The sequence below is a fragment of the Balaenoptera physalus genome (genome assembly GCF_965194825.1).
Source record: "Balaenoptera physalus genome assembly, chromosome: 6".
Lineage (NCBI taxonomy): Eukaryota > Metazoa > Chordata > Mammalia > Artiodactyla > Balaenopteridae > Balaenoptera > Balaenoptera physalus.
The window spans coordinates 93,250,189-93,277,800 of record NC_138885.1 but is presented as its reverse complement, the minus strand read 5'-3'; the positions used below and the strand labels follow the sequence as shown (position 1 = coordinate 93,277,800).

Here is a 27,612-nt window from a genome sequence, read left to right as displayed (position 1 = left end):
GGAAAATTTATATTCTAATAGGGAAAGTGAGACCATAAAACCAACATATGTTAGGTGCTAATAATAGGGAAAAAGTAGGGCAAAGGAGCCGGGAAGCGAGCTGTATGAGGTTGCCACTTTATACAGAAGTTAGGGAAGGCCTTTCTGGCCGGGTGACATTTGGCTAGGGACCTTGAACAGACACAGGAGACAGGAAAGAGTATCTGTGGAGTGACCCAGCTGGAGAAAAGAGCAACTTCTGAAAAAGTCCTGAGATAGAAGCCCTATTGGCCTCCCAAAATCACTTAATCTTTTCCTCTCCTGTAAACTCTCTCAAACAAAAACTGTAAGATTCACCAGGACAATACCTTTCTCATCACTCCTTCCTTTCCATACCCATTTCTACTGTTCTAATTTCAGGTTTCATCACTTCTTGCTTTGACAACTGCATCAATCTAGTCTGCCTTCAGCTTCTCCCTCCCACCATCCCATCCTACACTCTGCTACCATTTGTTCATGTAGAATAAATTAGCCACTGGAACAACCCTTTTGAAAACTTATATACCAAGTGGTGCCAAAACTTTAGTTAAAGAGGAAATAAAGAAATTCTGCTGCAATTCTTTGCTGGATACCAAATTAATGTTAAGGTAAGAATCTTCAATTTTGTGAATAACTAAATAACTGCTCTTTATTTTTACTGTTTGTGATGTATCCATCAATAAAGGAAACAGTAGTTAATTGCATATGCTCAATATACAATTAAGGAAGAAAAAATGTGATTTATGGGTCTCAGAGACCACCATTAAAATAGATGAAATCTTGACAGCTGAGTGAAAATTCTTCATTGCCAAACGGGTCAGAGACAGTGCCTCCCTTCTAGTTAAGCTGCAGCCATGTAACTGGTTCTGGCCATGCACTATGATTGAAGTGACATGTTCAAAGCTGACAATAAGAAGCTTTCTCCTATCCACATAGTGGACAGAAAGTACTCTCGGACAGTGGAATTTCAGCTTGGGTCTCTGAGTCATTGTTTGGAGGAAAGCTCTGCCAGAAAGCCACCAAAGCTACACTGGCCATGATAAACCTCTGTTAAGTCACTAAAATTTCTGGGCTGTATTTCAGCAGACACTGTTAACGATCATAATGTAGAGCAAATGAACTGAACTGGGGTGGGAGGTAAGTGTAGGTACTTATGTTGTTCTAGCCCTACATGGGAATTTTGGTGAAAAATCAAAGGAAAAACTCACCTATTTTGAAGATATACAATATCGCTCACCATTTATAGCTGAATCTATCAATGCACTACCTATATCCATTCACGGCCACTATGGAGAGCACTTGCAGTTTCTATGGACAGCTCTCTGGACAGTTCTCAAGCATCTGTTCCTCTCTGCCTAAGAGCTTTCTCTAACTGAAGGAGCACACTCAACTAGGCAGCAGGCCAAGCAGGAAGTGGCTAGAAGTGAACATCCCTAAAACCTTCAACCACTGAGGGACAAGAGGTGGTGGATAAACACCCCAGCTTCCTTATCCCCTCAATGAGACAATCCTGAGGTATGTTCTACATGATCTATCAGAAGTGCTTAGCAGGACTGAGTTCCAGTTGCCCGTTGTGGTATTCTCCTTATTAATGCATTCTTATTGGCTCTTGTCCCTTCCCTGTCTCTTCACTACTTCCTCAACATCCCTTCCTAGAATCAACCAAACAAGTCCTTGTTGCTGGATCTTCTTATGGAGAAACCCAAACTAAAACACCATGCAACATTAACTTTCAAAACTATGTCTTTATAATCTAGAAGACTACAACTTTCCTATCAATATGGCAAATTATGTGGGAAGCAATACATTAAATTATTAAATTATTTGTCTGGCTCTTCACATATCAAACTGAAGATCACAATTACCTTAGATTTAGAAATGAGGAGAAAGACCAACATTTTTTAAGTTTTCAAAATTAGTAAAGCTTTGGCATATGTGGTAAGTTTACTTGAAGCATTGAATACAAGAAATCAAACTTCAAAATGCAAACACCAAGGAAGAGCTACTATCTTTGCCTGTCTTTATACATCCCTTCCCTTCTTTTGGTAACAGACTGGTTCCTGAATACTGTGTGTAAATGACCCAGGCTTAGTTAATAACAATATCTCATCCTTCTGGGTGCAGTAACTGATTCTAGAATGGGCACACAACCTAACACAGTCCTTCCCTGGAATTTTTCTAGCTGGAGTTGGTGGGGGAAAAGCCCTCTTGCCTCATGGATCTTGCAGATGAAAATAAAGTCTGTAATGGTCTCCGGCCTTGTTACCTGCTATGTAGAACAAGTCCCTGACTAGAAAGAATGCTCCTTGAGGACACAGACTTAAGTTTGTCTTATTTCATCACTTGTTTCTCCAGCAACTAAAATCATGTCTAGCACGTAATAGGTATTCAATAAACGCCTACTGATTTGAGACAGAAGGACAGAATGAAGCTAACACATAGACACAAATGAAAAATTAAAGGATTTTGAGAATCTATCCTGAAAGCATTTCATCCTTGGACAGAACTATCCAAGCTCTTGGTTATTCAGAATTTCACCAATTCAAATGTCATTCTACTTAGTTTAAGCTGGGTTGTCATTTACAACCCAAGAGTCTAGAAAAACCCTACCTCAAGCAAACAAAGGAAAAATCCAAAAACCAGATAAATCAAATCGGTGCTTTAATAATTCTTCATTTTTGACCCAATAAAACACTCAAAAATAAGGATTTCAAAGAAAAAAAGCAATACTCAACTGGTATTTTTTCTGAAGGATGATTTAAGGAAATACTTTCACAATGACATGTCTGAAAATTTCATTTCAAACAATGTGAGGAACATTTCTTTAGTTACGTTCCCTCTTGGCCAAAATATCTCCGCGGATAGTTTTTATAATTTAAGCTTGACTCAGTTAACAAAATAATTTTGAAAAAACAATCTGGAGGGGACTTCCCTGGTGGTGCAGTGGTTAAGAATCCACCTGCCAATGCAGGGGACACGGGTTCGAGCCCTGGTCCGGGAAGATCCCACATGCTGTGGAGCAACTAAGTCTATGCGCCACAACTACTGAGCCTGAGCTCTAGAGCCCGCGAGCCACAACTATTGAGCCCATGTGCCCTAGAGCTCGTGCGCTGCAACTACTGAGCCCACATGCCACAAGTACTGAAGCCTGCACACCTAGAGCCTGTGCTCTGCAACAAGAGAAGCCACTGCAATGAGAAGCCCACACTCAGCAACAAAGAGTAGCAACAAGAGAAGGCACTTCATCGAAGAGTAGCCCCTGCTCACCACAACTAGAGAAAGCCCGTGTGCTGCAATGAAGACCCAACGTGGCCAAAATTAAATTTAAAAAAAAAAGATGTTCCTCTTGGGGTGATGAAAATGTCCTGCAATTATATAATGGTTATGGCTGCATAACTTTCTATATGCTAAAAAAAAAAAAAAAAAAAAAAAACCAGTCTGGAGAATTTCAGGGGGAAATGTCTTCTAGTTTACTGCCCGTAAAAAATAAGCAAACTTTATCCTCTCTTGATAAGTTATTTTACAAAGCTCATATTTTTTATTGTACTTCTGGCAATAAAATCAGGTTTGCATAAATAAAAAAAACTCAGATTCCATACTATGTGGGATTGGCAAGCCTACTGGCAAGTAAGCAGACCCATGTACACTGACATTACATGATTGATATAGAAAACTATGTGTTTTTTAGGAATTAAAATTATTTTCTCCTAGAATCACCACTGCTCTATTTTTTAAACTATGTTTGCTTTGAAATTTCTAACAACATCACAGCATAATATTTGTGTTTACCAAATCAAGATGTGAGTTTAAAAGGCTGAAAAATATTTCTACTTAAAATGCCCTTTTTTCCAACCTGTTCTAACCAATTTTCCCAGATCACTCCATCCACTGATTTATCAGTGCATTTATTCTCTATCCTTCCCTTAAGACTAAAGGCAATCCTATACTAGGCAGTCTTAAAGGCTCTACTAGATACTCCTCCAACTAGAAGCAAGAAGGGAGGAACATCTAGTATATATTGTGCTTTATTTTTGTGTTCTTTCAAGCCATCCAGCTTTGTATAATACCTATTCATAATAGGTACTCAGTGTTGGCCAAATATGTAAGTAATATTACATAATACTGTGACAAGACTTAAAAAACAGGCCTCAAAACCAAATATCCATTAGTTGAAATCCCACACTTAGTAACTCTTTAAAACACTACATTACTTAACTTCCTGGGCCTGAGTATCCTCATTTATGAAATGGGAACAAATACAGCCTAATTTTGAGGCATGCATCCAATGCATGGTGCATGAATTCAAGTATTACTTCCTTTCCTTTCTCTTTGCTGATACAGAAAAATAATGAAAATCAGATCCAAAATTCACTGCTCTATACTACACATTATAACATTCTTTTAAATAAATCCTTATGTCAGAAGAGAATTACTATTACTAATCTCTCTTTAGAAAGATAAAACAGATTTTTTTTAAAAACTGTGCTTCCTAAATGTTTACATTCTAGATAAACCAAAGTTTATGCGTGTAGGGTAGTTCTGCCCACTGATGTGACAGGTGCTTCTCAAGAAAAGTTTTAGAACCTAGTTGTTTTGACCAGGCATATGTATGCTGCTTTGATAGTGATTTTACTTCTAACATTACTACTGTCCTCCTTACTATTATTCTATTACCTTATCCACTATCCTGTGGTTGAGCCACGCTAGATGTCCACTTCACTACATATCCGTTATCTCCTCACCAGCCACTATTCCAAACACTAATCAAAGTGGACTTTGGAACAAAGAAAATTACCTAAGTCAAAAGAAAATGCATAATGATGAAAGGGTCAATTCCGAAAAGACATAATTCTTAAATGGTCCCGCACATTAAAAACAAAAACAGGGACTTCCCTGGTGGTGCAGTGGTTAAGAATCTGCCTGCCAATGCAGGGGACACAGGTTCAAGCCCTGGTCCGGGAAGATCCCACATGCCACGGAGCAAATAAGTCCATGCGCCACAACTACTGAGCCTGAGCTCTAGAGCCTGCGAGCCACGACTACTGAAGCCCAAGTGCCTAGAGCCTGTGCTCCTCAACAAGAGAAGGCACTGCAACGAAGAGTAGCCCCCCGCTCACAGCAACCAGAGAAAGCCCGTGCACAGCAACGAAGACCCAAAGCAGCCAAAAAAAAAAGATAAATAAATAAATTTATAAAAAACAAACAAAAACTTCAAAATACACAAAGCAAAAGCTAACAGGAATGAAAGAATAACCCACTCTTATATTTGGAGAATTCAACACTCCTCTCTCAGTAATTGATAAAACAGATAGAGAATCAGCAAGAATACAGAAGACCTAAAAACCACTATCAATCAAATTTACCTAACTGACATTTATGGAACTCTCCACCCAACAACAGCAGAATACACAAGGGCACATGAAACATTTGTCAGGGTAGCCCATATCCAGGGATTAACCTTAACAAATTTAAAAGAAATGAACTCACAGAAAGTATGTTCTCTGACATATCAAACTAAAAATCAATAAAAGAAAGCTATCTGGAAACACTCAAATACTTAGAAATTGAACAAAATCCTTCTAAATAACCACGAGTCAAAGAAGAAGACTCCGGGAAACTAGAAAATATCTTGAATGAATTAAAATGAAAATAAAACACATTAAATTTTGTGGGATGAAGCTAAACAACTGCTTAGAGAAAAATATATAGCATTAAATGCTTCTATTAGAAAAGGTCAAATCAATAATTTAAACTTCTGTCTGAGAAACTAGAAAAAGAGCAAACTAAACTCAAAGCAAGTGGAACAAAGAAAATAATAGACAGGAACAGCAATCAATGAAACAAAAATACAACAATGTAAATTAAACCAAAAGCTGATTCTGGGATAAGATGTATAAAAATCATAAACCTCTAGTCAGACTAAGGAAAATAGTGAAGACACAAATTTCCAATATCAGGAATACAAATCCCCAAATATTCTTCAACTGGTGAATGAATAAACAAACTGGAGTACCGCTATATTATGGAATACTACTCAGAAATAAAAGTAGTGAACTACTGATACATGCAATAACATGAATGAATCTCAAATGCATTATGCTAAGCAACTGCAGCCAGACTAAAGAGGCTAAGTCCTGTACATCTCACTTACATGATATTCTGAAAAAGTAAAACTTACAGGAACCAAAAACAAATCAGTGGTGGCTATGGCCTAGCAACCCCTGAGGGGAATGACTTTAAAAAGCATGAGAAAACTTTATGGGTGATAGAAATGTTCTATACCTTGATGGTGGTTGTGATTATACAACTGTGTTCTTTGTCAAAATTCATACAACAGTATATCGTAAGAATGTCTATATATGTATAACTGAGTCACTTTGCTGTACAGCAGAGACTGGCACAGCACTGTAAATCAACTATACTTCAATTAAAAATAAATCAAAAATTTTTAAAAAAACAGTATATTGAAAAGGATGAATTTTAGTGTATGTAAATTATACCTGAATAAACCTGACACCCCACACACCTGCCCAAATGAGGCAAACCTTTTAAAAACAGTAAGAGCTAAAAAAGTTAATTACACCCTCGGTGAGTAAAATGGTGAGTCAACAGATACAAACAGAATTAACATACGTCACATAAACAGTGAACAAGCATTTAAAAAGAATACTCAGGAATAACCTGGCAGTCCAGTGGTTAAAACTAGGTGCTTTCACTGCCGTGGCCCAGGTTCAACCCTGGTCAGCGAACTAAGATCCCACAAGCCACACAGCGTGGCCCAAAAAATAAAATAAAATAAATAAAAAGAATATTCAACCCTGTTATTAATAACAGCTATGATTTCTTATTAAATAGTATTTCATGGCTACTATATGAGGTAATTAAATATATTATCTTAAATACTCTCTACGACCCCAGGAAATATGTAAGGAAATACAAATGAAAACAATGATGTACTCTGTCATACACACTGAATTGATAAAACTAAAGAAAAGGTATGAAGTCTAATTGTGACAAGCCTTCACAGCCATCCATTCATTCATTTGAACAATGTTTTTTTTGGGTCTCATTTAAATCTTGCATTTTACCCCAACTGAGGGGAGACAGTGACAGATTTAATTACAAGGGAGGTACTGGGTAGGCCATACATATGGGGGGGGGAAGTTTAATTGGTAGGGAGATTGTCCACAGGTGTGGGTCCTAATTCTTCCTTATAGAATGAAGACATCTCTGAAGTCGGATAAAAGCATTCCTGTGACACTAAATCTATTTCCAGGAGTAGACTTTCCAGGAATTCCTAGGGATAGCATTAATGGCAACTGCTTTCTAGAGAAGTGAAGAATATCTATCCTACAAGTCACCTAGCAATTCCTGACTGCACACAAAGCACTCTGATCACGACAAGAGTCCCACAGGGCCAGGCCATATCAGGCTTTTGCACTCAAGTACTACTCTTCTTAGTAATACTATATATTTTCTTATTTTTATTATTAACCCTTGACTATTACAAAAATCCATATTGTCTCTCTAATTCTAAAGTCCATAAGGTCAGGACGTCTTCTCAATGCCTTTTGAGTTGCTCTGCACAGAGTGAGCATGGGTTCTAAAATAATGTAAACAGACATCACTTATCCTTACCTTTAAAAATATCAGTATACATGCACAATGGAAAAACATAATTAATGCAAAATGGTTTTCCAGAAAATACCAGATAGATCTCAGTAAATCCCAGTAGAACAGCAAGTAAAATAACAATTACAAAAATTTTTTTTAAAGATTTTTTTGATGTGGACCATTTTTAAAGTTTTTATTGAATTTCTTACAATATTGCTTCTGTTTTGTTTTGGTTTTCTGGCCTCAAGGCATGTGGGATCTTAGCTCCCTGACCAGGGATCGAACCTGCACCCCCTGCATTGGAAGGCGAAGTCTTAACCACTGGACTGCCAGGGAAGTCCCCAACAATCACAAAATTTTAAGTATAGTAAGTTGGAAGGGTATATACAGGGAGAAAAAAAAAAAGACTTTTTTTTATCTTCCAAGTTTTCCATATTATTATTATTTGTTACTTTTGAAGTGTTAAAAATTTTAGTGCATTATGCCCCAAGAGTCCATGGCCTACTATGTATGCATATGGAATATAACAGCAATTATGAAACCAGTTAATAACAACAACATTATTAACTCAACCACCCAGGTAGGTTCAAAATCTCAGCCATAATTATGCTCTCTCATCTTCCTCACCCCTCAAATCTAATCAGTTAACAAGTCCTATCAATTCTTTGCTTCTCAAATAATCCTTTTTTCATTCACACTACAACCACCCTATTTCACACAAAGAAATTAAGTGTGGTGAAAATGAGGATAAAGATAAAAGATGTTTTTTCTTATTCTTAATTGCTTTAAAAGATAATTAACCATCTAAAGTAAAAAGAGTAACAATGCACTGTGGAATTTATAACAGAAAAGCAAAATACTGGACAACAGCACAAAAGATGGGAGGCGGGAAATGGAAGTACGTTAATATAAGGTTCTAACGTGAACTATTAGATAACACAGATACAGAACATTTCCATCACTGCAGGAAGTTCTTTTGGAAAGCGCTGCTGTAGCACAACCACCAAGAGTATAATGAAAAAAGGTGTAACTGATAACTAATAGTAGAGGTAAAATGAAATATAAAAAATAATCCAACAGAAGACAGGAAAAAAGAAACAGGATCTTGGAATTAAAGTCTGAACTGATATCAACTCCTGAAATATATTTTACAATAGAAAGAAAAATGTACATCTTTGACCAAGAAATTCATTTCTAAGAATTTATCCTACAGATAAGCTCATTTATAAGTGCACAAAGAAGTATAAATAAGAATGTTCAACACAGGACCATTTAACAGCAAAAGACCAGAAATGATGTAAATAACAAGATAGAAGCCTGATGAAATAACATATGATCCATAATATACCTATATGTAAAGTCACATGTGCATACATTTGTATGCACATAGAATAAATGTGGAATAATACAAAAGAAACAGCTAACTGGATTTCTCTGAGAAGAACAAATTTAAGGCAAGTACAGGGAGAGTGCTTATTGTATTTTCTTTTACCACTTATAATTTTTATCATGTGCATATATTACCTTCATAGAAAGAAAGAAAGAAAGAAAGAAAATGAAAGAAAGAAAGAAAGGAGGAAGGGAGGAAGGAAGGAAAGAAAGAGAAAGAAAGAAAGAAAGAAAGAAAGAAAGAAAGAAAGAAAGAAAGAAAGAAAGAAAGGAAGGAAGGAAGGAAGGAAGGAAGGAAGAAAAAGAAAGAAAAAGAAAGAAAGAGAAAGGAAGGAAGGAAGGAAAAGGAAGGAAGAAAGAGAGGGAGAGAGGGAGGGACGGCAGGAAGAAAGGGAGGCAGGGGAAGGGGAGGAAAAGAGGGGAAGGAAGGAAAGAGGAATACATGCTGGTAGGTAAACTGTAAAACATACAATACCAGAATCAGCTCCTTGGGGGCAAGAACTCCCCCCAAAATTTAAATTTACTTCCGAAAGAATTTTACACTAGCTCATAAAGAAGCATAGGTCAATTAAAAATGCTATATAGATTTTTATTTTGGAATAAACTATAGATAATTTCACCTTGACTGCATGTTAGCTTTATAAGAAACAGTAGCAAAGACTTCCTATTAAAATAATACTGGGGCTTCCCTGGTGGCACAGTGGTTAAGAATCCGCCTGCAAATGCAGGGGACACGGGTTCGAGCCCTGGTCCGGGAAGATCCCACATGCTGTGGAGCAACTAAGCCCGTGCGCCACAGCTCTGAGCCTGTGCTCTAGAGGCCGCGAGCCACAACTACTGAAGCCCGCGCGCCTAGAGCCCATACTCCGCAACGAGAGGCCACCGCAATGAGAAGCCTGCGCACCGCAATGAAGAGTAGCCCTCACTCACCGCAACTAGACAGAGCCCGCGCACAGCAAAGAAGACCCAACACAGCCAAAAATAATAAAATAAATTTAAAATAATACTGAAGGAATAAAAACGTGTAACTCACAAGGACAACAGACAGGGAAGGAGGCAACAGCAGAAAAGAAGTTTCAACGAAGTTCTGAAAGCAGATGTCTAAGTGGTACCAGTCTAAATGCAGTCCTATTATAAACTCAAATTAAGATTTCCTGATCTGCCCTGATACAAGTTCCAGATTTCTGTGGAAAGAAAAGTATCCTGTCATTCACAGGAAAGCAATGAATAACTTGCTGCATTTTCAACTTCTTATATGAATAAACAAACTTTTTGTTTAACAAGCATCAAGAGCTAGGAAAGAAAGGTTTCATTTCATTTGAAAACGAAATGTGGGTGTGCTCATTTCAAGTTCAACTCAGAACTGACTATATGTACAGAAAACACAAACACACACCCAAGAACACGTTTTACCTTAAAGAGATAAATTTCTTAAATATCAATTTTTATGTACAGAGTACAACTGAGGTCAAGAAATCAACATATGTGCACAATAATTCTGCTAAACCTATATTTGAGACACGGCAAGTTACTCAAGGAAATTTTTCAAACTCTTAAACAATGGCTTATCGCTTTAGTAGCTTTACTGTACAACCTTGCCAATAAATTTTCACACTGTAAAAAAATAACTTTACTAACTTTATTTAAATTAAATCTACTGAGCTTACCTTTAGAAAAGTTAAATCCCATTTGGCTTAAGCCAATTATTTAATCACAACGTACTGTGGTTGCCTTATGAGTTATAAAAGAAAATCTATGAACAGGAATTAATTTCAAGAAAGGTAAGCTAAGCTTAACTATGTGTTTCTGTCCAAGAAGGGTAGAGGTGAAAACTATACAAAATGAATAAGCGTATAAATTGGCCAAATAAAAAGATCCACAGAGAAATCAGTCTGTACTCAGAATAGCACTATTACTTTATCATTATATCTCAACTTACTGATCACTAATGCAGGGGTTCCCTGAGAAATGGAAATTATTCCAAGGGTTTCTCCAGAGCAAAAAGATTGGGAGAAACTGCGTGAGAGAGACTAACTAGACAGGCTCTGTATTTAAGGACACAAGACATATCCTCAGGCCTGATATTGTAGGACTCTACCCAGGGGAAACTGGCCCAAGAGAAGGGAAAAAAACTACATTTGAGAGACCTAGCATCATTGTTCTACTTTAAGATCCTCCAGTCTACCAGCCTGACCCAGACAGACTGAACACCTAATCAGCAATTTTGTGTCTTATTTAAATATTAACAGAAAACTAAGGAAAGGTTCCAACATGAAAGACAAAGCTCAAGACAAAAAGGGCTCTGAGGACAATGCAGAAGGCAAAAGAAAACTTTGAGGGTATTTATACCTTTTATAAATATTTTGAGAAGACACTGACAAGACAAGGAATAATTTAGAAGATACTGAGAAGAAAAAGCAAGGTTAAGTTCTCTTGAAAAATGAAAATATTACAGCTAAAATTTAAAAATCAATTAAAATGATAGAAAATAAATCTGCTAGAAAGAACAAAAAGATACAGAGATGGAAACTAGGACAGAAATAAGAAAACTGTAGGTGAATCCAAGAGGTTCTATATAGCAGTGGTTCCAAAAATATAAAACAAAGATAACAGAAAGGAGAAATGATAGATGAAAATTTCCCAGAAACAAAGAGTCTCGAGATTGAAAAATTCCACAGAGTAACTAGCACTCTGAATGGGGAAAAAACAAAAACAGAAAAAAAACACCCTACACCAAGGCAATCATTTCAGAATGGTGGTAATACTTCCATAAAACAAAAAACGTACACACACAAACACACACACAGACACACATATTACACACAAAGGACTAAGAATCAGAATGGCATCAGACTTCTCAAAGCAATTCTACAACCGAAAAGATGAAGTCCTTTCAACCTTCAGTAGAAAAATTATTTTCAACCTAGAATTCTATACCCAGTTAAACCATTAAGTGCAAAGACAGATATGTACAGACATTCAAGGTCTTAAAAAATTTTGGAGGTTATGCTCCAGGAAAACAAGTTCCAGAGATCAGGGTGTCCAAAACAGGAGAGGTGAAGGAGTTCCCAGAGAAGTTCCAAGGCAATAGCTATGCTACAGACCTAGAAATCAATGTGAGCCAGTTTGGAATAGCAGGATAGAAGATTCCAGAAAGGCTATCTTCAAGGAAAAAAGTAAAACTGACAAAATACCTGATGCGTTTCAAATACTTAAAAGAAAGTTTGTTATCAAAAGTTTGGGGATGAATTAGTCGTAGGTACATAGAAAATGAAGCAAACAAAAAGCTTTTTCAATTTCAAGGAACTTAAGTTATAAAGAAAGGAAATATAATTGTAGCATACCACAAGGTTCTGCTGTAAACAGTATTTACATAGTCAAAATAATTTAAACATTAATAATAACTTAACCAAGAGTGCTGTAACTACAAGGCAAGGATTGGAAAGGACGGCAATAAGGGATCTAAGTTTACATTTTTCCAAACTAGGAAGTCATTATATAATACATAAAACTGAAAAAAGAAATCCTGAAGCAGGGGCTTCCCTGATGGTGCAGTGGTTAAGAATCCACCTGCCAATGCAGGGGACACAGGTTCAAGCCCTGGTCTGGGAAGATTCCACATGCCGCGGAGCAACTCAGCCTGTGTGCCACAACTACTGAGCCTGCACTCTAGAGCCCGCGAGCCACAACTACTGAAGCCCACATGCCTAGAGCCCGTGCTCCGCAACAAGAGAAGCCACCGCAATGAGAAGCCCGCACACCGCAACAAAGAGTAGCCCCCGCTCGCCGCAACTAGAGAAAGTCCGCACACAGCAACAAAGACCCAACGCAGCCAAAAATTAATTAATTAATTAATTTTTAAAAAGGAAATCCTGAATCAGTATCAGTATGTTATTTAGAAATATGTAGGTAAACACCAGAGGAAACCACTAAGAGGTGAAAGTGGCTGTCTCTAGGGGGCAAGAAGTGGGAGTGGAGAGAGATGTGGCAGGGAAACACTTTATTTGATTATACATTTAGTGCCATGTGACATTTTAAATTATATACATGTACTCTGATAAAAATAGAATTTAAATTTTAAAATACAGTATTTGACAAACATGCTATTTCTTCAAGTAGTTTAGAGATGGAAGTAGCTTACTTTCTCAATTCCCCTCTTGTCTATTGCTGAGTTATCTTAACCCACCCTTACCTCCTCTCCATCCTCAGAGAAAGACGTGTCCTTAGTCGTTTCTGAAATTTCCTGACTACACCATGTGCTGGATTCCACTGCCTCTCACATTTTCCATAACCTTGCTCCATCTATTATTTCCGTCTCTTGAACCTGCAATCATTCATTCTCCTGTGAACCCTTTCCCCAAACCTATAAAACATGCTGAAGTTTTCCCCATCCTATAAACAAATGAACTTAGCTCAATTCTTCGTCCTGTTTTGTCACATTCCTTCCTTACAGTGACATATGGGTAATTTATACTCCATAAGAGTAAGTTAGGGACCTCCCTGGCGGTCCAGTGGTTAAGACTTCACCTTCTAATGCAGGGGGTGTGGGTTCAATCCCTGGTCGTGGAGCTAAGATCCCACATGCCTCGTGCCAAAAAACCAAAGCAAAAAACAGAAGCAGTATTGTAACAAATTCAATAAAGACTTTAAAAATGATCCACATCAAAAAAAAATCTTAAAAACAAAAAGAGTAATTTATAATCATTACCCCTACTTCCTCACCCACCACTTTAATCTGATTTGTGCCCCCAACATGCTACTCAAAGGTCAGCAATGGGACCCAAATGCCAAATTCAAAAGTCTATTCTCCAGGCTCAGCATACTTGTTATCTTCAGAGAATCTGAAAATCTTTACCATCTCCTCCTTGAAATCCAAATCTTTCTTTTGGCTTTCTCAACTCTATTCTACCACCACATTCTCAGGCTTATTCATGGACTTTTCTTTCTACCCTTAAAATTCTGTTTTCTCCCAGAGTTGTATCCTCAGCATTCTCCTATCATCTTATCCATCCTAGTGATTAGTCATTTCAAGTATCGCCCACGTGCAAATGCTTAGCATAAAGTATGGGTTAAACGAATGTTTACTGAGCCGAAATAAATGAGCGCCAATTTTCTGCCTCCAATCTGTATCCCCAAGTTCTAAAACTATATTTGCCACAATTTAGAAAATTATCTGGATGTCCTGAGAGCACAAACTAAGTATGTCCAGAAATGGACTCATTTTTCTCTTCCCAAACCAGCATTCCTCACTGTGTCGCTTATCTCAATTAAGATAAGCAACTATTATCCTCAACTCCTCCTTTCTCAATCTCTACATCCAACAGGTTACTGTACTGAATCCAAGTCTCCTCAGTCTCTTCTATCCTTGCCATTCCCACTGCAATTAGCACTTAAATTCATGTGCTCGATGCCTTTGTGAGTTACTATCCTACAGTCTTCTCCATGTCAAATTCATAGCCTATTCATTCTAAATATTTATCAACACTATGCATTCCAAGAATGTAAATACCACTAATATAACAAATTAACTTTTAATGTCTCAACCCTTGGATGATGAGGATGATAAAAATGATGTGAAAATATCAAGAGATTCCTTCCTTCACCCACAAAGAGATTACAAAGATTTTATCCTTCTAACAATCCTCTATTGTAAAATATTAATAGTTGACCCTTAACAACAAGGGGTTAAGGCCACCGACTCTCTGCATAGTAGAAAATCCGCATATAACTTTAGATTCAGCCATCTGGTCCCACAGTTCCACATGTGCAGATTCAACCAACTTCAGATCATATATATCGTAGTACTATTTATTTTTTAAAAATCCACATCTAAGTGGACCAGCGCAATTCAAACCTGCTTTGTTCAAGGGTCAGCTGTACTATTAGTCAGCGTCCCCATTTTACAGGTGAAGTGAATTTGCCTAAAGTTAAATAGCTACTACTAAGTAAGCAGTAATGCCAAGATTTAAACTCTGACAATCTTCATATATTCTACTCAAGGCCATTCTGAAAACTTACCTTTCTACTCTCTTTCTCGACTGCTTGCTTTCTTTTCTCCCCAACATCCTATACTCTACATTTTAAGACACAGGACTGAATATGATATGTATATTTTCACACCTCTATGATCCAGCTGTAAAGTTCTGTTCCTCTCTTTCCAACCCAAAGCAAAAGCCATCTCCTCTGACAGAACTTCTATACCCACTCCCCACAGAATTACTCACTTCTCTATGAGCCCAAAGTACTCATATTATATACTTATGAACCTATCTTACATGGCTGGTTTGTGAGTCTCTGGAGTTCTCTCTTTTACGTTCTTCAATCAAAGCTTACAGAACTGAACTTAATTCAATACAAACTCTACTAGCCAAGACGCTGAATTAATAGTAAGGTCCTACTTGCCTCAACTTCAGTGTTTGTAAAATACAAATATTATAAACCAAAAGGATTCCCCTGAATGTGTGAAGTTACCAGCAATCCTTCAAATGTTAGAGAAACACCTAATTCTTAAAGTTGTGTACTTCACAAAGTACTAGAAAGCAGAAGTCTAAGATGCTGCAAATTTGAAGTTCTGTTATACTACTTCCTGATTATTAGTCCAGAGAAATCCATCTCTTGTTGCTGCTCTTGTCACACCCCCACCTCAATAAACAACCAAATTCATACACAACATAATGCATCCAAAGTAAGGGGAAAATTAGCAAAGACACAACTTGCTATCTACCTATCAGCCAGCCACACTGCAAAACTAACTTTTATACATACTGTACTAATGCCCTTTTCTCTAATGAGGAGTATTCAAACTCTTTCCCTTCAGTGCTTCTAGTGACTGTTTTTCAAATTTAGAGTTCAGCAAAATCAAAGGGGTGGTGTGGGGGTACTTTCAAGGTCTGGAGTAGGGTCTGGGAACTTGCATTTTTAACAAAGACCCTGAGTGAATCTGGTACAGATAAGGCACAGACCACACTCTGAGAAACAGTTCTGGATGTTCTCTGCAACTTGAAATTTCATACAATCACGAAAACTAAGCCTACACTGGCAATTTATGTTACATCCACTAAAACTAGAAGCAAAACTATTATGATACACAATAGCTAACTTTTATACTGAGGTACTGTGCTGAGTATTTTTCAATTTTCTTTCATTTAATCCTGAGCACCATATGAAGTAAATATCATCATCACCTTACAAATGAGAAAGTAAGGGTTAGAAAGTTAATCGCTTCCCCACATCACATGGCTTCTAAGTGGTGGATCACGGTATTAAAACCCAGAATGTCTACCCAAGGCCTATGCTCCTATCCTATTTATGCCACCTATTTGTAATATATCTATTTGACACTGTATAGAGTAAGACAAAGTCAGGTAAAAGGAGGGAAGACATAAAAACTTCGTCTTCCTCACCATTTTATCTACAGTTAACACCGTTGCCTAGTTACCTTTTCTAAGCACATCTCTGTTCCTAACGACAAACCACTTCGCCCGTGGAGATGGCAGGCACTGAAGGTGGGAAGTTTAAAATACCTGTCAGGAATGGCTGCTTGGATTACCTTATACTGAATACTCTGCCGTTTACCACCTATGTAATCTTAGGCAGGCTCCCTGTGCTCCGTTACGAAATGGGATGATAATCCTATTTTAATATATAACATACGTAAAGCACCCAGCACATTGAAGATAAAACGTATTGCCCCCCTCCACCTTTTATTCTATTTACTAACATTTCTAAACGCCACTTATTTTCACTGGGCTTGAAACTACTTCCAAAAAGTAATAAATCAAGTGAAGGAAGTTCTCTATTAGCTAATGATTAGCTGCAACTGGGTAGGGAGCTGACTAAAGATCCTGAGATCTTCAAATAGGGGACTTTCAGACTGGATTCCTAACAAAGATTAGGGCATCCAATTCATCCTATAGACACCTAGAAGCTGACAGCCTGATCCAGATGGACCCTGGAATCTGAATCACATGAGGTTTACTTTGTAAGGTAGGCCCTTGTCCTCTACCAATAAGGATGTCTACATTTCATTGAGGCTGCAAACTGGCAGTAATCTCCTTCAATCAAAAAGGGAGTCTCGGGCTTCCCTGGTGGCGCAGTGGTTGAGAATCTACCTGCCGGTGCAGGGCACACGGGTTCGAGCCCTGGTCTGGGAGGATCCCACATGCCGCGGAGCAGCTGGGCCCTTGAGCCACAACTACTGAGCCTGCGCGTCTGGAGCCTGTGCTCCGCAACAAGAGAGGCCGCGACAGTGAGAGGCCCGCACACGGCGATGAAGAGTGGCCCCCACTTGCCGCAACTGGAGAGGGCCCTCGCACAGAAACGAAGACCCAACACAGCCGTAAATAAATAAATAAACAAACAAATAAATAAATAAACCCAAAGTTTAAAAAAAGGGAGTCTCGGAGCTTCCGTGGTGGCGCAGTGGTTAAGAATCCGCCTGCCAATACAGGGGACACAGGTTTGAGGCCTGGTCCGGGAAGATCCCACATGCCACGGAGCAACTCAGCCCGTGCATGACAACTACTGAGCCTGCGCTCTAGAGCCCACTAGCCACAACTACTGAGCCCATGTGCCACAACTACAGAAGCCCGCATGCCTAGAGCCCATGCTCCGCAACAAGAGAATCCACTGCAATGAGAAGCCTGCGCACGGCAACAAAGAGTAGCCCCCGCTCACCGCAACTAGAGAAAGCCCGCGTGCAGCAATGAAGACCCAACGTAGCCAAAAATACTTAAAATAAATATTTTTAAAAAGAATGTTTTAAATTTAAAAAAGAGTCTCTGCTGTACACCTGAAACTTTGTAAATCAACTATACTTCAGTTAAAAAATAAGAAAAAAATTTTTTTTAATTTTTAAAAGGGAGTCTCATAATTAAAAAGATTCTCCTTTTCTTCCAGATTGAGTCTGAGAAAAACAGCAAATGGTCTAGTTTGTGCTATGAAGACAAAATCAGAAAATATTTGTCCCAGTCTGCATGGAAGTTCACTAGAGTGAAACAAAAACACATTCCTGGGAAAGAAGCTATCAGACATTCACTTCAGTATAACTTAGTAACAGGCAGTATCCCTTTTCACACCTAGGTGAGAGTGCTGCACTGGAGAAAAAAAAGAGTTTTTATTTTTCTGGGTTTTTTTTGGTGAGTGAGAGGGCTAATGAGAAGGGTCAATTTTACAGCATGAATACTCTATGGAATGACAGATCTGAGGGAAAGAAGCTTTGGAAAACATGAAGAGTGGGCACAGGAGGAGCCCGAGATCCCGGCAAATAAAGCCCTTCTAGCGATGAGAAGAAGAGAGCACCTTCCTCCACACACTGCTAATACTTAACCCGGCTTTCATCAGGTTGCTCCTTCTTTAAAGGTCAAATAGTTCAGAGGGTAGCCAGATTCTGTTATCAGACTGGGGTCACCACGTCCTTCCTCCATCTTAACTGCCCACTTAAGTAGCTCTCCTTCCCTTCCACCTGCCACACAATGTCAGCTCCAGAAGGTTGAAGACAAACTGAAGCAATTACGTCCACCAGATACCTCTAAGAGTTGCTTCAAAACCTAAACACATATGTCACTTTGGTATGTTATATATTTCCCAGGTTCTATCTTACACATCAAGCTACCTCCTTGATAAAATGTAAAAGACATGCTTTTGGAGTATCTAATATCCACTCCACCACTTGTTACTTCACCTCTCCAAAACCTCTTGTGAGAGTTAAAATGAGATCCTGTAGGTAAATCTTCCACCATAAGTAGGAGCTCTGTAAGCAATAGCTATTATTTGAGGAAGAGGGGGTTCTTTTAACAAAGTTTAAAAAAAGCATTTTGCATTTTCAGAAGGTTTAAAACAGTACTCTTGTTCTAGTCAGAAAACACTACTGATCATTCTTCAGGGCAATTCTCTCCCCAGAAAATATCCATTGTCTAAAATCTTTGATAAAATAAACAGCAGAAAAGACTCATCCCATTCCCTGCATTTCTGAATGAACCCTTGAAACCACTTCATCTGTTCTCTTTGGTTAGGAAGTACTGTACTAAGTTTCCTGAAATATCCAGCCATTCTGCCTAAAGATTCTAACAGAAATTCCCGAGACAGGGAAAGACAAAGGTATACGTTGGCAGTATTAATACGTAAGCTAAAAACCACCCATTTCTCTTTTCAGTGGATTCTAACAGGAAGGCAATCAGATGATAAATGTTTTCTCTTTCCATTTCCACAATATGAAGTTCTCTTTTGAGTTCCTCTTTATGAATGACTCCCAAGGAACCCAAGAGCTCCATTCAGGACTTGCCCCCAAAAAAGCTCCCAAGTCTAGAGAAAAACAATTTTTAGGTCCCTAAAATAATAACAAGGAGACAAATCTTGGATCTTGTTTTTTTTTTTTAAAAAAAATAGTTTTCATCCTAAACACAAAATCAGTGTAACAGACATACACCAGAGCCTCATACAAAGCCCATAAACCTCCCAAAGGAATCTTGCTTAACTTACTTCTCACTTCTTGCTACCCACTTAGCAAATCTCAGTAAATGCTAACATGCTCCAAGCCTCATGTCTCTTCAGGGACCCAACCAAACCTGCTATGCTAGTGCACTCAGATCCCCCAAATCTGAAACTGTTCTGTGTAAGAGAAATACTTAGCAGCAGGATGTGCTATACTAACATTACCCATGTCACTGAAGTGACAAACCACTCTTAGCCTCACCCCCAAGGGAGGGTAAGCAGTAACCAGAGGGCGGCCAGAAACCCAGGTTTATCATTAACACAACAGGCCAAGCACAAGGTTAGCGGCTGCACCTCCAGGGACTGGCACCAACGCAGGGCGGACTGAGGCATGAATGAGACGGCCGGGGAGGGAGCGGCGCAGGGGGCGCGGGGATGGCCCGGACAAGGCTGGGCCGCACCTCCCGGGCCCCGCCCCGGCCCCGCCCCCCGACCACTCCGGCTCCGCGGCAGCGCCGCAGTCCCTGCGCGGTAGCAGCGCGCGCCCGGGATCCCTTCCCGCCGTCGCGTTCCCCTCTTCGCGCGGCTCCCAGCACGTACCTGCTTTGCAAAGAGGGGCGCTCGGGCTCCTCCTCTCCGGGGAGCTTCGGCTCTGCTCCGGGGACCTCCTCCGGTGCCGGACGCGGGCTGCGGGTGGGGCCGCGCTCACCTCGCCTGTCCACAGGTGGGTGGGCGACGAGGAAGGCGACGACACGGTGCCCAGCAGCGGCGGCGGGGGCTGCGGCCGTGGGGGGCTCCCGCGGGCCCCGGGCGCGGCGCCGCGCGTGGGGCTGGTGCCTCGCGTGGACGTCGAGGACGCGCCCGTCTGCGTGGCCACCGTGGGGCTGGTGCGCGCGGCCGCACTCCCGCCGCCCCGCGTGGGGCTTGTGCTGCGCGAGGCGGTGCGCGGGGCCCCGCTGCTGCCGCCGCCGCCCGAGGGGCCTGAGGCGCCACCACAGCAGCCGCCGTTGTTGCCGCCGCCGCCGCCGTTGCTCCGCGTGGGGCTGCCATGTTGCTGCTGCTGCTGCTTCAGCTGGAACGGAACCGTCGCCCTCATGGGCTGCAGGCGGCTCCCGGATCCCCCGGCCGTGGCGACCGCACCGCCCCCGAGGGAGCCGGCCGGCGTGGGGGACCCATTGCGCCTCACCCGCTGGGACATGGTCCCCCCCCTCCCCGGTGACTGGGCGAGACGTGGGGTTTTGTTGTTGTTGGGTTGCAGGGGGAGGATTCTCGAGACCGGATAGAAGGCCCCCGCGACCGGGTGACGAAGCCGGAGTCCGGGGTACGGGGGGCGCCCGGGCCGCGACCGGCAGCAACGAGGTGGTGCAGCCGCCGCCGCCGCTGCCGCTCCTCCTCATCAACAATAGTGTCTCCTCCACTGCCCCCGCCCCCCGCGAGCGCCCATTGGTGTAGCGTCAGCCGCGCTCGAGCCGCTCCACCGCGCCCATTGGCTGCGAGCAGCTCGGGTCCCGGGCCCCCGGGGCCTTAGAGAGCCTGGGTTTGCGAGGAGACCGTCTGCTCTTTAAAGAGAAAGAGACCCGCCCCCCGGGGGGAGGAGGAGCGGAGGAAACAGGCTGAGTGTATGTGTATGGTGCGCGCGCGCGTGTGAGTGTACACGTGAGTGTACACGCGTACGCGCGCGCCTGGCCACGCGCATCTTCCCCTTCCCACTGGGGGGAGCCCTGGGGACTCAGATTCTGGAATATTGCCAAAGGGAATGTCCCGAAGCAAAGCGGTCCCCAGGGATGTCTGAGGTCTTTCCCCCCAAACTCACTTCCTTACCTCAATATTGACTGGCACAATCCGTGTACGTGCGTCTCTTTCTGGCTTTTTTTTCTTGATCTTTGTGTTCTGTCCTAATTCCGTCAACGTTTGGACAGGGCTCAAAGGAAAAGAAATTTAATTAATCTTACTGGCATTTTACACCTTGTCTCTTTTTTTTTTTTAAGCTCTACAAAGAGCCAAATCTCAGAAAGATTAAAATTGCTGGTTTGAATGCGGTTTTAGATTGTATCTATCAAGTCCAGTTACCAAATGCTACTGCTACATCTCCTGTATCTCAAGTAATCAAGAATTTATTTTAATCAGCTACTTCACAGTTCCCTGATACCTTGGCAAGATGCTGCTGCCTTAGAAGTTTGTTAAGTGCCATAGTTTTCAAAGGGCCTTATTTTATCCTCACTATCATTATTTGAGACAAAACTGGACCAGCCATTCGTATTTTTGTCTAGTGGAGAAAACAGGTCCTTGTAGTATGGGCAAGAACTCAGTAACACTAGTTCTAAAATAACCTTAGAGGCTGCTTATCAAGACAAAAAATTTTTTAAAGGTGGACCCGTAGCCCACATACTCACTTCTCAGGCTATAAACTGCCTGTCCATGACCTGTTTTCCCTTTACTACTTTATTAGATATACATTCTAGACAGATTTTGTCTTGTAAAAACATGGGAGTGGCAGGCCCAGTATGATTTGCTCTTGACCTGAAATTCTACTGGGCCCCATGCACTGTGGTGGAGAGCCTTTGAGGATGTAGAAAACAGATTCATATCTCAGATCCACCACATACTCTGTGGCCTTAGATAAGTCACTAGGTAGTTTCCTTATCTGTAAAATGCAGTTAAACAATACCATCTCCTTCATACAATCGTTTATCAACCAAGGGTTAAATGAGAATGTGATGTGTAGAAAGTACTCATACTTTGAGTTTCCATGTGATTCAGAGGCCCGCATCTCTGCTTATCACGAATTCCTCCACCACAAAGAGAGGCCCCAAGCCTTATCACAGGACCTTCCTTAAGCTGGGTGATGCCCTAGATAGACCTGACATCACTACCCATCCACACAACCTGGAATGAAGACAAAAGCAGCTTCTCCCTAGACAGGAAGAAGGAAACTGCCAACAAGATCCGTGCGGAGAGCTAAAGCTAGTCTTAAAACAAGGGGTAAGAGAGAAGATAAGCCTTTAAATAAGGATGTCCTAGAAGCTGTGTCTAGCACTTTGTCCTGCACAACGTAGGAGCTAAACACATATTTATTGAGTTAAACTGGGAGTTCAGCAGCCCTAGAGTCTGAGGCTTCCTGATCAATTACTTTTTCAAAAAAATTTTGTTGAAGTATAGTTGATTTACAATGTTGTATTAATTTCTGCTGTACAGCAAAGTGACTCAGTTTTATATATATATATATAATATATATATATAATATATATATATTCTTGTTCATATTCTCTTCCATTATGGTTTATCACAGGATATTGAATATAGTTCCCTGTGCTATACAGTAGGACCTTGTTGTTTATTCATACTGTATATAATAGTTTGCATCTGCTAATCCCAAACTCCCAATACTTCCTACCCAGCCCCCTTGGCAACCACAAGTCTGTTCTCTACGTGTGTGACTCTGTTTCTGTTTCATAGATATGTTGATTTTTGTATTTTAGATTCCACATATAAGTGATATCATATGGTATTTGTCTTTCTCTTTCTGACTTACTTCACTTAGTATAATCTCTAGATCCATCCATGTTGCTGCAAATGGCATTATTTCATTCTTTTTAATGGCTGAGTAATATTCCATTATATGTGTGTGTATCTGTATCTATATCTATCTATATCTATATAAATATATATATATATCTATATAAATATATATATATATATATATATATATATATATATATATATATATATATACTACATCTTCTGTATCCATTCATCTGTCAATGGCCATTTAAGTTGTTTCCATGTCTTGGTTATTGTAAATAGTGCTGCTGATCAATTACTTTTGATGTCACCAAACTAGAGACCTGTTTGTTGGTGGCAAAAGACTTTTAGCTTTTCTGAGCGAAAGTACTGATTTCAGCACAGAAGTTCATTAGATCAAAGAATTAAAATGTCCTTGGCTCAATCACAAGTTCACCTTTTGCTTCTGTCATATTTCCTATAGAAACTCAAACGCCACAGCTCCAGAAAATCCCTCTTTTTCATCTTGTTTGATAGCTTAATCATTAGTTTAGGGCTAATCTTTAAACAAACAAATGAGACCACTTCAACTGAATCAGGTCTTAACCATTTCTGCCCCCTTTGTACTATAGGATATTTATGATGACATAAATAAAACTCTGAAGGTATGAAGTCATCAAAGAATACTTAAAAAAAAAAAACACACTTGGATACCTTAGAACTCTTCAGTCCGTTTTTAAGACTTAATGGCAATACATAAAAGCATCGTTTATTCTTGCGCTTGATTTCATTATCTGTTGGTGAAGATTCAGAACAATGTGCATCAAGGTGATGTATTGATCTTCAGTTTGCTAGTTTATCTAAGAAGAAAGTCCGTGCATTTCAAGGATCAACGAAATAAATATGTCTCCCTGTGGTTTAACCCTGTTCTTCTTAGGATATAATCAAATTTTCCATTTTCTCTCCAGAGTTGAAATGTGACCGTATGAAGTTGAAGAAGCAACATATTGGCATTGGTTTATATGTATTTAAACTCCAGAAGACAAAATTATTGATAGGCTCATTTGCTTCTGTGCTTCTTTAACTATTTTAAATGATCTTGTTAATGGTAAAGGAAGATGGGTTGTGAGAAAAAGTTTATCTTCCTGTAGTTTTTTTTCTTCTTCCTATAGTTTTAGTAGAATCAGCCATATCTTTTTACAGATCTCTAAAATGTCATTGAATGGAACATTAAACAGCCACTAAAATGATAATTATGAAGTCATTAAGTTCCTTTCACTTTAAAATGGAAAAAATAAAAATTATGCATCCATTGTAGCTACAACAATGCAAAAATGTTTATGCATTATAAATACATACTGGAAGATAAAATACTGATATGAAAATAAAATAGTCATTTTAAGGTGCGAGTTGGGGAGGTGTATTTTCCCTAAGATATGTTGATACACAATTTCCTAATAAAGGGGGAGAATGATCAGAACTTAAATTGCTGAGTGATGTTCTCTGCTTGAAATCTGACTGCTAATTCACTGAGACATTTGTCTTAGACCATTTCCTCAAGGCCTTCCATAGCAACACACATTCCAGTGTTACTTTTACCCCTCTGACTACTCCTTGGTCACTTTTGCTGGCTCCTTCTCAACCTGACCTTTAAATGGTGAGAGGACCTCAGGATTCCATCCTAAGCCTTTCATTCCCACTCACTCCCTAGACAGATAGCTTCATTTGTACATAGAATCCCGCTGACCATCATACTGCCATCTATTTAACTCTCTGCTTGGTCTTGCTCCTTGTATATCTCACACGTGCCTCAAATCTTGTCCACAACTGAATTTGTCATTTTTCTACCACTTACCCACCACCAACAACTGGCTCCTCTTCCAGTTTTCTCTTATCTCAATAAATGGTGCCACTCAGAGGTATAAATCAAAACCCTGGAAATAATCTTGGCCCTCCTGCTCCCTTAAGGCAAGTGCAATGACGCACCATACGTTAACTACTCTAGCTTCTAAATCGCTTGTGAATCTACCTACCACTATTCTCCAAACTCACCATCTCCTCTAGCCAAGCCTCTGTCTTCTCTGGCCTGTGCTCCTACACATACCTAGCCAGTCTAACCAAGATCATCTCTGCCCTGGCCTTCCTCTCCAAGCTCCCCACCTCTCCATGCTCTCCATTTCCAACCTGTAATCCATTCCCCACACAGCTATAGAGGTATTTTAAAAACACAGATTTAATCACCTCACTCTACTGCCTGAAGCTTTCCCTTTCCTTAGGTTGAAGCTCCCAATCCTGAAGCTTAGCACATGTTTCCACCGGCCCACCTCTTCCTCTCTAGGCTCTAGCCATACTGGTCTTTGATTTCCTCCAAATACTCCATACTCTCATCCTTTGGCTTTCACACTTGTTATTCCCTCTGCCTAGAACAATCCTCACTCTTGTCACTTGGCTAACTCCTGATCTGTTTTTAGACTTGCTCCCCATTTCAATTAGCTTCTTCAGGTTTACAGTTATACCATACTTACCTGTTGTGGTCATCATAACATGATTATCTGTTCAGTATCTGTATTTCCTTCTCAATGTTAAGCTCTACATGAGCTTGTTTGTTCACTTAACAAGTATTCATTGGCAGCCTTCTATGTGCAGAGCACTGTGAGGGGCATTGGCTCCACAGCAGTGAACAAAGCCACAAGCTCCTTGTCCTCTGGAACGTACATCTGCTGGAAACAGACAACAAGCAACCCAGGCGTGTGTGCACACACACATAACCACACACATGAATAAATTACCAACTGCGAAGTTCTATGAAAGAAACCACAGAGTGCCATGAAAGAGAACAACAATGGAGATCCAGCTAAGATAGATGCAAAGGACTTTCTGAAAAGGTGGCATTTAAGATGAGACCTAAAAGATAAGAATCTGCCATCCATTAGGCCCCGGTAAGGGATTTTGAATAAAGCTGAGCCCACTCATTGCCTGTATTATCATAGCCGGTCTCATTCAAAAGAAACAAGTACCAAAAATAAAAATGAAAAGCAAACTAATATTTACAGAGGTATATGAAATAAGCACAAAAGGGAAATTTCTGTGCATGAGTCTCAGTAAACATGCTTTTAAAAAATCTTGATCTATCTCTCTTAAGTTCTGCTCATCACAGCACAGCAACAGTCTGCAATCACTCTTCTCTTTAAATTTTACCCCCCAAACTAGGCCAGACCTGGACCTGGCTCTTCTGTCCTTGACCTCATTCTCTCCCCTTTAAGAGTCCATTCTTGCTCCTTGAATAACTCCCTGCATTTGCTCGTGTAAATCAGTCTATCCTTTCTGACCTCACCATTTCTGCATCTCTACCAATTTATCCCCATCAGCACAACAGAAGCCCCAGAGCCCAGGGGTGGAATCTTCCCAGAAAGGAGTGGGAATGAAAGAATACTTATATTTTTAGTTTTGTTTCTTTGTTTTGTTTGTGTTTGTTACCACTACTGTTGCTGTTGCTTTCACACTGGGAATCCACTCTGGCCACTGTATGGAGAATGGCTTGTAAGGGAGCAAGAGGAAGCAAGGAAAATAGTAAGGCACCTATTGCAAAGAAGTCTGAGCAAGGAGGATTGCAGAGAGGAAAACAGTGGATGGACTCAAGATCTGCCTTTTAGGTAGAACTAATTTGTCTTGCAGGTGATAGGAGGTGAGGGAGAGGAGTTGTCAGGGAAGTCCCCCAGGTCTCTGGCTTGAACACCTTGGTGGATGGTGGTCTGTTTATAGAGATTGGGAAGAGAGGAGGGAGGAACAGCTTTGGGATCAAAGTCAGTCTAGGTTTGGATGTATCAATATTATGTTTGGGGGACTTCCCTGGTGGCGCAGTGGTTAAGAATCCGCCTGCCAATGCAGGGGACACGGGTTTGAGCCTGGTCCAGGAAGATCCCACATGCTGCAGAGCAGCTAGGCCCATGCGCCACAACTACTGAGCCTGCGCTCTAGAGCCCACTGAGCCACAACTACTGAGCCCGTGCACCACAACTACTGAGCCCATGTGCTGCAACTACTGAAGGCCGCATGCCTAGAAGCCTGTGCTTCACAACAAGAGAAGACACGGCAATGAGAAGCCTGTGGACCGCAGTGAAGAGTAGACCCGGCTCACTGCGACTAGAGAAAGCCCGCACACAGCAACGAAGACCTAGTGCAGCCAAAAAAAAAAAAAAAAAAAAAAAGGCATTAAAAAAAAAAAAAAGGCATTGTATATTTAAGAGTCAAGTTCAGAAACGTCAGTCCAGGGGTATAAATTTGAGAGTTTTCACATACAGTTGTTATTTGTAGCTATGTGAGCAAATAAGACCACCAAAGGACTAACCACTACTTCTCAGCCTTAGCACAGAGCCTGGCACACACTAAGTGCTCAAAAACAATTTAAGTGCCTGTCTGTCTTGTTCACCCTTATATCCTCTCACTTAGGATAGTGTCTGGCAAACAGCAGGTACTCAATAATGTCCTGTGAATGGAATGAATGACTTAGCAACTATACCATTCATAGCTTCAAAACAGTAATTTCAGACCTATGTTTCTTAGACTCCAAAGACAATTTGCTTTCACATTAGGATGGTACTCTACTTCAGTATATGGTCTCAAAACCTGGTAAGAAAGACAAGTACGTGGTATCCCCAT

The 27,612-nt window shown here is 40.4% G+C and overlaps 1 protein-coding gene across 5 annotated transcripts in view; it reads right to left on the bottom strand.

The window, feature by feature from the left end:
- FAM117B (family with sequence similarity 117 member B) overlaps window positions 1-23,113 on the bottom strand; it is an 84,638-nt gene extending 61,525 nt beyond the window's left edge. For 3 of the 5 annotated variants that reach the window (XM_082467096.1, XM_082467097.1, XM_082467098.1), the window contains exon 1: window positions 20,053-20,801. In XM_082467096.1, coding sequence (XP_082323222.1) covers window positions 20,053-20,650 — 598 coding nt within the window. In that variant the 5' untranslated portion in view covers window positions 20,651-20,801. Of the gene's footprint in view, window positions 1-20,052 lie in introns of all 5 variants that reach the window. The other 2 variants (XR_014265180.1, XM_082467095.1) reach the window with 2 other exon arrangements.
- Between the last annotated feature and the right edge of the window lie 4,499 nt (window positions 23,114-27,612).